The sequence below is a fragment of the Mycteria americana genome, chromosome 6 (assembly GCF_035582795.1).
Source record: "Mycteria americana isolate JAX WOST 10 ecotype Jacksonville Zoo and Gardens chromosome 6, USCA_MyAme_1.0, whole genome shotgun sequence".
In the NCBI taxonomy this organism is placed as follows: Eukaryota; Metazoa; Chordata; class Aves; order Ciconiiformes; family Ciconiidae; genus Mycteria; species Mycteria americana.
The window spans coordinates 49,744,040-49,757,274 of NC_134370.1; the positions used below are offsets into that span (position 1 = coordinate 49,744,040).

The following is a 13,235-nucleotide window of genomic DNA, read 5'->3' on the forward strand; positions in this document are numbered from 1 at the left end:
AAGGTTAATGCTGTATTTTTACTGTTTTTTTTTAAACTTTATGAACCCTTGAGAGAAGGGAGGGGGGCTTTCCATTGACAACTCACTTGACCTCTAACAGTGTAAAATACATTTGAAAATTTAAATTGGCAAGAGCCACTGTACAAAGAGGGTAACTATCAACATTTCCAGAAAATTATTACTTTCCTCTCTTAAATAAAATTGACTAGAAAATGAATTTTTCAAATTTTTTTTGTTTGTACATGGCAGTTATAAACAGGCAGTTTAAGCTATAGTGTACATAATACGTAGGGAAATTTAAATGCTTGTGAAGTATGGAAATATGTACAGTATCAAAGACCAGGAGGACAATCAAAATACTGTCACTATTTGTGTCTACTTCCATATGATTATCTGACAATGCACTTTTCTGATCAACAAGCATAAAAGACTAAATCTCCCATTAAATGATATGTTTCTTAACCACATAAGCACGTAAAAGATGAAAAACATTTTCTTTTTGGTTTTGGGGGGGGGGTTTTGTTTGTTTGTTTGTTTAGTAAAAGGTAAGTTTATAACTTACCCTACATAAGCTCCTGAGAAGGGGAAAAACAAGAAATGGGGAGAAAAGTCACCTTATGCTTATATTTAGGGCTAGTATGAGATCTGGGCTCCTTGGTTGTTGTGACTGTGTAGAACTAGTGCTGACTTTTACTAACCTTAGTTATCTGGCTTTCCTTGGCTTTCAGAGATGAGCTAAGGGAAGCTGTAACTTCATCTGAAGAGAGATGTCTTCCTATTTTCTCTTCCTCTGAGCTTTGCAGTTAAGACCTGTTGGTGCGTTATACCAGCTGAATACTTGGCCTCTAACCTTGTAAAGATTAAAACATACACTTAACCTTACACGCTTTGAATGATCTCACTGAAGTCAGTAGAACTAAGGTTCATATGCAAAGGTCAACATGCCTGAGTCTTTGTAGGGCTGTAATTTTAATCACTAGATGCCTTAGAACAGAGGCCCTAATAGAGGCTGTCCAGTGCTATTGTAAGGGGGTTGGAGCTGCCAGTTGTTACAGCAGTGCAAACAATAAGGATAATTATTATGGTGATAATGTACGTATCAACAAAATACAGCTATATATGGCAAAATAAAAACATATACTTAGGATCTTGACAAATGATTGAAAGCAATTAAGTTACCGTATTCTAATGAGTTTCCATTCATCACCTGAGCCACAGCAAGTATGCTTGCCAACAGCCCCTGACATACACACATACACCCCTCACTGCAGACATGATGTGTTAGCTTGACGCAGCTGGAGCTAATAGATTTCAGTTTCCAATTACAGTGGGCAAGGAGCATGCATCCTGTCACTGAACTCAGCTGACAGGTGGTGACTTGTTATGCCATGCTAACTCAGTCGTGTGCAATCGTTTGATCATATCCTCAAATATTGTATGCATGTTTCTTTGCATCTCCTATTGCTATTGATGATTTTTATCTTGTTCAAGCTTCACACAAAGCTGAGAGAAGAACACAAAATTATATGGATAAACATGTAACTCTAAAGTAAGCTTCACTGTGAATTTACCATATATCAGCTGCTATTCTGACTAAAAGCACAACCTGCCTGAACTGTATTTTCCATTGAAAAATGTATGCACAGGGAGAGCTGCCTATACATATTGGTCTGCAGTTGCTTACTGTCCAATGGAAACTGTTCACGTGCCTTAAGATAGTCTGCCAAGGTCAGTTCAGTAAAAAATTTTTCAGTGTGTGTGTTCAGGGCTAGACTGTGGATACCCACCAATGAGCTACATATTAAAAAAAAAAAGGATACAGAATTTACAAATTTAAGAGTTACGTTATGTCTGTTCTGTTTATTTTCTTCCCCCAGATTTGTAAAAGCAAAGCTAAGGAATCCCAGCAGTATTATCACAGCCTGTCTATCCGGCAGAGTCTGGCTATCAACTTTAACATCCAGCAGGACTGTGGCCATTTCCTTGCTGAAGTGCCAGTTCGTCTCCTTCCATGGGAGGATGCCGATGCACTAGAGGTGGAAGAAGAGCAGGAAGAAGAGGAGAAAGAGCCTGAGCAAAAGAACAAAGACATTCCTTCCAGTACAGAGGCTTCACAGAAAGACAGCTCAAGCAACCAGGGGACCATCAGTAAGCCACGCAGCCGTGTTGTGGTCATCACGCGCGAGGTCCCATACTTAACAGTGGCCGACTTTGTGCGAGAATCTGCACCCCGCCATGCAAAAAGCCCAGATTTATACGAGAGGCAGGTCTGTCTACTCCTTTTACAGCTGTGTTTGGGTCTGGAGCACCTGAAGCCCTATCATATCACACACTGTGATCTGCGGTTAGAGAACCTGCTGCTGGTTCATTCCAGACCAGGAGGCAGCCCTCTGAGCTCTGAGTCCATGGAACCCAGTCCCAACACTGCTTGCCCAGCCAGATTAATAGTGAGCAATTTCTCCCAGGCCAAGCAGAAGAGTCATATGGTGGATCCTGAGGTCCTACGGGATCAGTCCCGCCTGGCTCCAGAAATTATCACTGCAACACAGTACAAAAAGTGTGATGAGTTCCAGACTGGCATCCTCATCTACGAAATGCTGCACTTACCCAATCCCTTTGATGAGAATCCAGAGCTGAAGGAGAAGGAGTATACTCGTGCTGATCTCCCCAAGATTCCTTGCCGTTCCCTCTACTCTCAAGGGCTTCAACAACTTGCCAGCTGCTTGCTGAATCCCAACCCTTCGGAGAGGATCCTGATATCAGAAGCCAAGGGAATCCTTCAGTGTTTGCTTTGGGGTCCACGTGAGGACTTGTTCCATGCTCTAAGTACATCTTCCAACCCCTCGCGGAGAGATGCTGTACTTCAGAACTGGCTGGATATCAAAAGGACGCTGCTGATGATCAAGTTTGCAGAGAAGTCCTTGGACAGGGACTGTGGAGTTATTCTGGAAGACTGGCTTTGTTGTCAATATCTGGCTTTTGCCACTATAGACTCACTTCATCGCATTGTGAGAATCATGCAGCAGCACTAGTTTGTAGAGCCTGTTGCTTTTCATGAAGCGCCCCCCACCTCCACCCCAGCCCTCACTCCAGCCTGCCCTAGGGCTCACACTTTGTACAAGTGATAAAAATAGCCTAGATGTCAAAGCCAGCAACTCTGAGCAAATAGGTTCTAATTGGAGAAATTGCATCCTGTACCCAATATGACAGAAACTTTACTTTTTTGCCAGGACGGTTAGGGATCGATTATATATACATGACTGCATTTGGATCAGGCAATATGTAATTTCATTAATATCTGGCTGAAAAGGAGAGCAAACTTTGATACCACTATTTCTACCACTGCAGTAAACAAATTGCCCTCCTCTTCTGGGTAGTTTCTGTCATTTCCGTATGTAGCATTGGTTAGTGAATAGCAGTGACCATAAGCAGAAATCTATTACTTATAAATGTGAGACTAATGATCCACTATGGCACAAAACACATATTTGCCTCCATTCCACATACCACGCAAAGTTTTCTCTCAGCTTAGTCAGTCCCCCACAAGTGGGCTGGAGTCCTCTTTCCTTTGGTATCAACCAAACAGATTCTGATCTCTCTCTTACACTTTACACCTTCTTTTTTTGCTCCCCAGATGTGGTTGTCCTGCTGACTGTGGCAAGTGTCAGTGGGCAGTCAGCATCTGTGTTCAGTCCTCTTCCCTCCTTCTCTGCCTCTGACTCACTGCCTGCCCATATCCTTTCTAACCATGGATCCGTGATTTCAACAATGCTGCCTTAATCAGACTGTTACCCTTAGCTTAAGACCTCTGCGTTAAAAAGCAGAATATGCACACTTTGTCTATCCCATTTCCTACATGACATTCACCAGTCTGGACGATTGATGTACTGTAGCTATAACCACGTCTATACCAAGAACAATAGAACACATGGTGGGCAATTGAAATTCCCCTTCCATCGTAAAAGGCACTAAAGCCTGACTTGAAATGGATAGGACATACACAACCTTCTCTGACAATCACTGCTATGAATCGGGGATGAAAATAACAGCCACCTCTTCTGTTTTATTTTGGTTTGCTCTTGTCACTTGTGCTATATTGCAAAGTGGGACTGAAATTGGCTTTGCTGGTATGTTGGCAGGAGATAGAAATATTTAGACCTTGTCTGTGCGTAGCTAACAGGCCACACGGAGACACTTTTACGGCAGACACAGTTCTCTGAAGGGTAAAAACAAGGGGGCAAAAACACTGTTGTTTAATTATTGAGGGAGCTGTTAAGTTTGGCAGCCACAACTAACAGTATCGTGATCCATTTTTCCCACAGCAGTGTTTGGCTGCATATCTCGTCTGTTGTAACTAGTGTTTTCTAATGTTGCTATAGACAACACCCTAAAAATGGAATGTTGTCAAAATAGCTCAAAGAGCATTGCAATCAGAGGTTTGGACTAGAGCAGGAATTAGTGAGGATTGAAGAGACAGAATTTTAAAAACTCAACCTGAAGGAGCTTTTCACTTTTAGAGGCCGCTGTTGACTTCCTTCCCTGACCTAACGGCCATTTCCTATGGAACCTCTGCAGTTGTACAGGCGGTATCTTTGCTCAGTATTGCTAGGCTCTGAATTGTTTCCTGAATCACTCTGAAGAATTGATCTGGATGCAGGGGAAAAAGTTATACTGAATATTCTGACCGGCTAATGGAAAGCAGACAGCCCTAGTTATGAGCCTGTGCTTCTCTCCTATGGATCTATGTGCAATTCTTATATGTGTTTTTTAAAGCTGTACATTACAGTGTTCACTTTACACACCAGCCTTTACCTGATGCTAGATCTGCAGCCCCTTCCTTTTACCTTCCTGGCACATAAATGCACAGATATCCATGTGTTCTTTTTATGGTTTGATGTTTCATTTTAATTGTTAAAACTGTGAGGAATCAATTCACTTCAGCCTTGAAAGAAATAGCCACTTTATACAGCATATGCATGCTTGGACCAGATGCATGGAAACTGAACAAACAGTCCTGCAGGCTTAAAGTCAGCAAAACTAGCTCTGGATCCACACCGTACATTTGGAGGGGTTGAAATGTCTATATTATTCTTCTCTGGCATCTATCAGAGCTAAGCTGAATAGTGTGTGGAAGCCTACATCGATTGTGCTGTAGTATATAGACTGTCTTTGTGACCTTTCTAAACATTTTTTTGAAACTTCTGATTATTATTCTTTTGTTTGATTCACCTGTATCAGTGAAGGATCAGGCAAGGATAAGGATAATATATTTTAATGTGATATATATTTTTTTTTTTCCTTTCTCTTTTTGGCAAAAAGGTTAGGATGGCAACATAGATGCAGAAAAAGAGGACAGTGCATTAAAAGCCCAAGTGCAATGTATGTAGTTGAGGTACTTCCACTACATCAGGAAAGAAAGTTTCTACACTACTGCTGAGCAGCTCGTAGAAGAACCTTTACAAAGAATCACACACGTTCAATGCAGCCCTGCTTCATCTGGACACAGGAGGGCAATGCTCTCATAGCTTAAATACACCGAGCATGACAAGCCACTCGCATACTATCTGCTAGCTATTAGTCACAATGTGTTGAGCTACCAGTAGGGCTTCTTGTTCTCTGTGATCTGGTTTTGTGTTTGTTTTGTAGTGCGTGTGTGCACATAACTTCTCACCTAACTCATATAGGCTGTACGAGCAATTCTTGGACCACTTGCCATTGCAGTGGGCTCATTCCTTGAAGCCGGTAGGTGTTTCTGTGTTTACGGACACATGTTCTCAGTGTCACTTTCATGTCAACACGCACATGCAAAGTTGAATTTTGAATGTTTTACAACCATATGTATTTAATGCAGCTGGTCCAAAGCCTTTGTATCTCTAGCTATCTAATTTCAGTTTGTATCTTTTGTGATGAACCAATACTCATTTTAACTCTGCAGTATAATCAAGCATGGATAGATGTTCACTACCAATCTCTTTCTTGTGCAGCACTGGGTAAACTTTAGCAATTTGTAATGTTGTGTGTTTTTTTCTTTAAAAAAGAAAGAATGGTCAAAGTAGTTGAACACAATCTGGCCTGAGCTATTCCTTGGGGAGCTTGAGGCTGACTTTGCAGATATGCCCGTAACTGATGATTGTAACTGTGTTTGTGGTGGTTCTCCATCCTGGCAACAGATTGTGCCACATAAATATCCGAGAATGTATGCATTAAACTGATTGTAAACAAATCCTAAGAATGCTACAGCATAATTGCTAAGCAAAAGGAAAAAAACCCGCTCTGTTTGTAACTGGGATCCTGTGTATGACAGGAACAAAACCCCTTGCTGTGCATGTTATAACTTACTTGAATATGTGCACAGATCTTGAATTTTTTTTTAGCAATGTCGCACTTTCAGTTGAGCTCAAGAAATAGGAAGAGCTGCAAATCTAAGATAACAGTATTGACTGTAAATATATATTTTTCTATTAATAAAAGCTGTCATTCAAATATTTTTAACATGAACTGTAAAGATTTTTCCAGTGGAAATTAATTTCTGGGAAAATCAAATGCTTGTTTGAAGAATTATGATGAGTGGTTTCTGATCCTATTAGAGCCATTAAAAACCTCTCTAATGTTACAGAGAGAGCACAGTGATTGGATTCACAATGTTTAGTGCCTTGTCAAAAAACTAAAATGTAGCTGGTCAGTTAGTGGAAATCTTATTCTTTTCATAATAGCCCTAGAAATAATACTGCCCACATTAAGATGCAAAAGACTTTACAAAATTAAATGCTGTACTTCATATGATACTGAGTTTATCTATTCAATGAGATTTGGGTTTGAAGTTTATGTGAATGAGTTCCTTTAAGCTGCTTGTAGTACAGCATAAACCTGAAGTAACAAAATTGTGGGCTTTCAAATTTGGGATCTGCACAGGGAGAATAATAGTGGATAACAAGTCTCGACTGACCACAGCATCAAAAGAAGCCTATTGCTTTGACAATCTACTGCAGCCACTCAGCTTCTAGGAGATGAGGAAGCTGATTAGTCTGGAAGAAGCAGTGAAGTTAAGATGTGCTGCTCCTGCTGTAGGTAGCAGATGTGCTGCACACTGTACTCTGTGGTGTGAGATGCAAACCTCTGTTAAAACAGGAGTTCTAAAAAATACTCCTGAGATGTTATGGAAAATGGTTTTGTTTTGTATTTCTTAAATGTTAATTACTTATTCACTAATTATCTTTCAAACCTCAGATCTGATCCAGTCAATATGCATAACCAGGTGAATATAAAGAGAATCTACTAGTAAAAACTTGCCTACAAATTTTCAGGAATGAGGGAATCCAGAATTTTATTCTGGAGCCTCTGGAATGTCCAAATATAGAAGCCTGGTCTCACTTCAATATTCAGACATGATGAAATCAATAACTCAAACTAGGATATCACATTGCTGGCCCACAGACAGGAATGCACGTAGCATTTACAGAAATGTTCCACCTTAAATCTTTTATGCTGTACGCATCCCGGCAGCACCCACAAGGTATGAATGGATCATCCTGACATTTTAACACAGGGGAGTTCCCACATATTAGAGAGGAAAATGTATGTTAGGGTTCAGCTACTTGGAGAATTTATTCAGCAGCTTCACACTGTAGGTCTTTAGCATGTAAAAATTGTACTTGCTGCTGAAATAAAATGTATCTGTTTCTCAATTCTTGTGCTGAGATGCCCCACCTAAATTATTTTTTTTGTTTGTAATAGCAATTAAATTCATATGTAAATATAAGTTAAATAGTCTTGTTTTTATTTAAATCAGTTGTACCTTTTCTGAGGGATATAATGGAAACTGAATCAGACCTTTTAATGCACTTTCCTTTCCCTCTTTCCCCAAATAGGAATTAAGCTGTTTCTCTGTAGAAACAGTACATGACCATTATTCCCTGCATGACTAGGCCATCTATTTTACTCTGATTTTGCAGAGGTAGTGTTTGATTCTGCCAAACCTCCTGTAAAACCTAGAGCACAATCAGAGCCCTTCAGTCCACATAGAGAGAGATGTGATGATGATGTAGTTATGCAGTAAGATACCATCAAAGAAGTGCAGAACAGAATTTTAAATACCTCTATAAAAATACACCTGTGGAAATATTCTGTAAACAATCATCTGGATTCCAAACACTTCAAGGGAGGAATACACAAAAAATACTTTTCAAAAGAAATATTGGGGAGAAATTTCTTTACGGCACCCTCAACTCCAAAAGGAGGAGCAAGTCTTTCCCACTGCCGTGTTGCAGAGAATTTCTAGTAGACACTTGTATGGATTTTATTATTCACCTGGATGCAACATTAGAAGGATGGTGATTTTTAGTAGATGTAGAATGTAATTTAAATAATTTCCTGTAAGTCTCCTTGCATTGGTGCTCCATTCAGCATTTAGTTGGAAACCACAGAATGCTTTCAGATCAAGCAGAGTTGCCAGTGAGAATGAAATACTCAACTTACCTGTACGTAAGCATTTTACCACTCTACAGAATTTGAGAATTTGGTTTGTACTTCAGACTATAAAGATTTTTTTTTTTTTCCCATAAATCCAAGGGGAAGATTTCAGGGATTTAGAAGAGGTTGGAACTTTTTTTATATGGAGGAAATATTTGTTCATATATATATACACATACATATATATATATATGAGTGCGTGTGGGCATGTTTTAATATATATATGTATGTATATGAATTTTTGTATCCCAATAGTATTCTTTGCCCCTTTTTGCTTGCAAATATATATATTATATATTGTATATATAATATATATCTAAGAGTGTGTAAATTTGAATATAGTCATTTCATAAATAACACCTCTTCAAAAAGGACTCAAAACTTCTGTTTCTTTGTCCTTTGGCTTGTTGGTATTAGAAGGTTTTGCAGTTGAAATCCTTGGGTTTTTTTCTTTTAAAACTTAATTATGCTGAGCATTTAAGAATATGTTCTTGTTTTTAATAAAAGGGGGAAATTTATTTTTAAATTAGGGATTACAAAATCAATGAACTTTTATAAATGGGATTTCTTTATATCCCTTGAATAAGGGATTTTTTTAATTATTATTATTATTTCAACTCCATTCTTGTGGGTAATTTGTATTTGGAATTCCTGGTTGCATTGCTTTATCTGGTGCTTCATATTGATATTTACACGTTTTTATATAAATAAGTATATAAACTTCAAGCCTTCCTTTGTGATCAGGGGCAGTTACACTCTGGTTTGCTGTGGTACTTTGCTGTGTACTCTGTGGCATTCATGTTACTGTGTAAATAAACTAGTTTTATTACACTCAAAATCAAACTTGCAGTTCTCTCATTTTTCTCTCTTCCTAGACAATTAGATGAAAATATGTATTTCTGAGGAAAGTGCATGTGGTAAGTCCAGCAAAAGATTTTACTGCAAGACTAGCTGGCTGGTCTGCAGCAGCAGCTAGTGTGCAAGCATGGCAGGTACAAACTTCGGTTGATGAGACTGATGCTCGGCACTTCCAGCCATGCCACCATGGTGGCCGTGCATCCCAGCTACAGGAATTGCCAGTGCTTGGGATGTTGCGCCACCTCTGGTGTTTTCCCCAGAAGTCTCACCATGGCTGGCACTATTTCAGCTCCATCTGGAGAAGTGGCAGTGGTAGCCCAAAAATAAACTGGCCACCAGCAGCTGCTGTTGATTGAACCAGTGTCTTGTAAGGCCTTCTTGGAGAGAAGTGACTTGACACATTAATGAAAATGGAGACAGCTGCATGTCCACACTGGGGCAACCCTTATTACTTAAGGAGCTGAGCCAAAGTTAGCAATTTAGCTAGCATGGACAGGGCTTAAATAACCTGCTGTGAAGGAATAAAATGACTCAAGTCAAATTTTTATACGCTGTGACAAAGCAGGATGCCTCTAAGGCAGTCATCTGCAGTGGAATTCATTTTGTGTCTAATCCGTTACCTTGAAGCATACAGCCTCATGGAGAGTCTGTGAAAAACAGATGGGATAATATGCATCTTCCATGATCATGCAGACACACTTCAGTGGCAGTGAGATCAAACAGCTCAATTTTGTACCCAGATTTGATAGGCAGCAATGGTGGCTGCAGATGCTAATTTATTAGCATAGAACAGATGACACCATATACATCAGAGCAATGCTGTGCTCCTGCATGACAATCACACTGCTCACAAATACTCTTTAAAAAAAAAAAAAAAACCACAACCTAAAAAAAGCACCCTGAGGGCTCTATTCTTCCCACAGTTAGAGTGGCTTTGCACAGGTATGTCATCAGAGTTAGTCTAGAGGGTAACTACTACAGGCCTTTCACATTTATTTCTTAGACACCATTTAAAAGCCTTTCAAAACCAGTTTAAGCTATTGTCCTTTTCAAAAATACAAAGCTAACTCACTCCAGAGGTGTCAGTAAATATGCAACACATTTAACAGCCTGAGAGATATTTTGGTTTTGCCAGAGTAATCCCTGTTCACTTCAGCAAAGTGCCATGGTCTTAGCTAAACAGAGTTAGATTATGCCATTTGTCAGTGGCAATCACCACTCTGGAGGGAAAATATATGCAAAAGTAGATTGAAACCCTGTCAAGACATGATAATTATACTAGTTTAACTAAAATCCATTTGAAATTAATTTAGTTATGTCAGTGCAAATTCTCTTGTGGGTGTCTTTAAGTGGTTGTAGTCTGGCATTCTTATTTCAGCTTGTGCCAGACATGAATGCAAGTGAAGCCAACAGATGCCTAGTTTTGGCTGATACAAGAATGTCTGTATCAGGTTTTTCACCAACTCAGAAATTCACCTTATGGTAGAAAGGCCCTAAGGATCTATGTTCCTCTACATGATAAACCTTTATTTTCTAGAAAATCTCCATGTATCACTTGAGCTCTGCAGGCTGCTTCTTTTGCCCAAGTTAGTGAGCTTCTGTGCTGCCATATATGAATCACACCATCCTCCTTACCCAGCAGTGGTTTTAACCGGAATCACATAGAAGCAGCTAGCTCACAAGGCAAACTGTTCAGGTTAAACATTTGCCACCATCTATCCTGCAGAGAAAGGCTGTAGTTTCCTTTCAATTCTGAGCTAAGACTCAGCTCTGTGGAGAAACATATGCATTAAAACACCGGGTTGGGCCTTCAAATCTACTGTACTTCACTTGGTACTGCTGCTGCTATCTCAGGAGGCAACACTACAGTCTGGTGCTTAGTCCATCCACTTGGAAGATGGAGGCAGGCTTCTTCCTATCATTTCAACACTTTCAAATGAGCACAAAAGTCATTGTCAGGCAAACAGACACTGGGGGAGCTACAGGGAGAGCAGCTTGGAGACTCTGAAGCAGATTTGCATGTATCAAATCCAAGAACTCAAAATTGTAGCTATCGAATGTTAATTTTCTGTTAGCATCTCCTGCTCTCACCCCCTTGTTTTGCTGTCATTAAGGTGTTATTTTGTCACATTGCAGCTGGCAGAGTCAGGACACGCACAGAAGCAGACACTGGAAGTAACTGACAGTCATTTAAGGTAAAGCCACAAAACTCTCGCTACATCTTATACTCCAAAAGGGGAAGGAATGGGAATGAGGAGGCTTATTGCAAAGGTATTTACCAGTCTCTGTTCTTTTTAGTACCAGCCAGTAGCCCCTGTTCAAGAAACACACAGAAAGCTGCTTTCTCAAGCTGTTGCATGGTATTTTACAGGTGCTGGGATGTGCCATGTCACTGGTATCACCCAAATCACTTGGCTTGGCACCCTGGGGTGGGGGAGACCCCATACTCCCCTGCACAGCACCATGCTGCCATTTAGAGACAGAACAGCCCTAGGGACAGCACCTGTGTGCAGTGGGGCAGGGGGCAGTTACAGATCTAACATCAGACTGCCTGATTTCATTTGAGTCTTAATGGTCCAGATTAACTGCAGTGAACAGCAGAAGATTAACCTTAAAAAACATGAAATCCCTGCAGTTTATCTGTAAGAAGCAAGCTATTAACTTTGCACCTCTCCAAAGTGCAAAAGGATATAAATGTTCTTCTAAAGAAAATGGAGAATTAAATCAAAATAATAAAATTCTCCTGGTTCCTACATGGGCACTAAATTTAAATCAAGTTACTGTTGGAAATGGGCCAGTACTCTGTCCATGTACAGCCACTACCTCAACCATCAAAAGAAAAGGAACACCCCATAATCTGCAAGCCAGTCATGCAGCTTCTCTTGTCCAGGGGAGAAAGTCTCCTTCCAAACTTTTTCCATTTATATTACTGGAAGAAAGGTTTATGCTCTGCCATATTAATGCTCCGGCTTATGTATTTGTGTTTGTACAGGAGTTATTGCTAAAGCTGCAATCACAGGACAGGAGGGTGTGCTTCGGCCTCAAACAAGAAGGAGCAACAGCATGTCAGATGATGTTGTGGGACACCACATGACAAATTTTTTAATGGCATTAGTTATAAATGTTTTAATACCAGCCACTGCTTCATAAACCCAGACCCAGAGCTTCACCATCACTGACCCTTTTGCAGAAGTGAACCACTCAAATAATTTCCCTGTGGCATGAAGCATTTCTCCCTGTGTGTATCATCACCTTGAAGGCTTCAACATCTCCTTCCACAGAAACTTCAACACAGTCCTACTCTCTTCATTGCCGTGAGTGAGACATTTTTTGTTTGTATGTTTTTGAGGTGATATGGCTCAAACTGAGGGACTAGGACTAAGGGTACCAGTATTCTGTAGAAATGTCAGAACGTATTTCATCTCCAGCCCATCAGCACCCTATTTGCTTGTCCTGGGCAGACATCTCTATGCCTAGAGCCTTGACTTTTGAAAATTCTGGATGTTCTCATTAGACTATTTAGTTTATTTTTTTATTAGGAATTAGTCTGTGTTTATCCAACTCAAAATTTCCTTTGCTGTTTTTGTCTGCTTTTTCAAATAACTCAAATCCATCTGGAGTCTTTTACAACCTTCTGCAATTTATGCTAATCTTGAACAGATTTCACTTTGTGATTAATCACTTCTTCCTGCAAATCAGCAACTGGAAACATTGAACTAAGACTAGTTCTTGGACACAGTTGTCTGTCTTCTCTAAAGAATTTGTACTTGTTACAGAATTTTTGTTCTCTATCCATGATTAAAAGAGTTTTCTTTTTCTCCACTCACCAAAAGTAAAATAAAAATACAATGTGAGTTTTGTGCTGATCCTAAAGCACTTTAAGGAGGGCATAATTCCTGTGTCACAGA

At 39.8% G+C, this 13,235-nt stretch overlaps 1 protein-coding gene across 9 annotated transcripts in view; it reads left to right on the forward strand.

Annotated features, from left to right (window-relative positions):
* Positions 1-13,235, forward strand: part of PEAK1 (pseudopodium enriched atypical kinase 1) — a 143,352-nt gene that overhangs the window by 118,787 nt on the left and 11,330 nt on the right. For all 9 annotated transcript variants that reach the window (XM_075505695.1, XM_075505696.1, XM_075505691.1 and 6 more), the window contains 3 exons: positions 1,878-9,386; positions 11,464-11,522; positions 12,320-12,641. In XM_075505695.1, coding sequence (XP_075361810.1) covers positions 1,878-3,032 — 1,155 coding nt within the window. In that variant the 3' untranslated portion in view covers positions 3,033-9,386; positions 11,464-11,522; positions 12,320-12,641. The remainder of the gene's footprint in view (positions 1-1,877; positions 9,387-11,463; positions 11,523-12,319; positions 12,642-13,235) is intronic.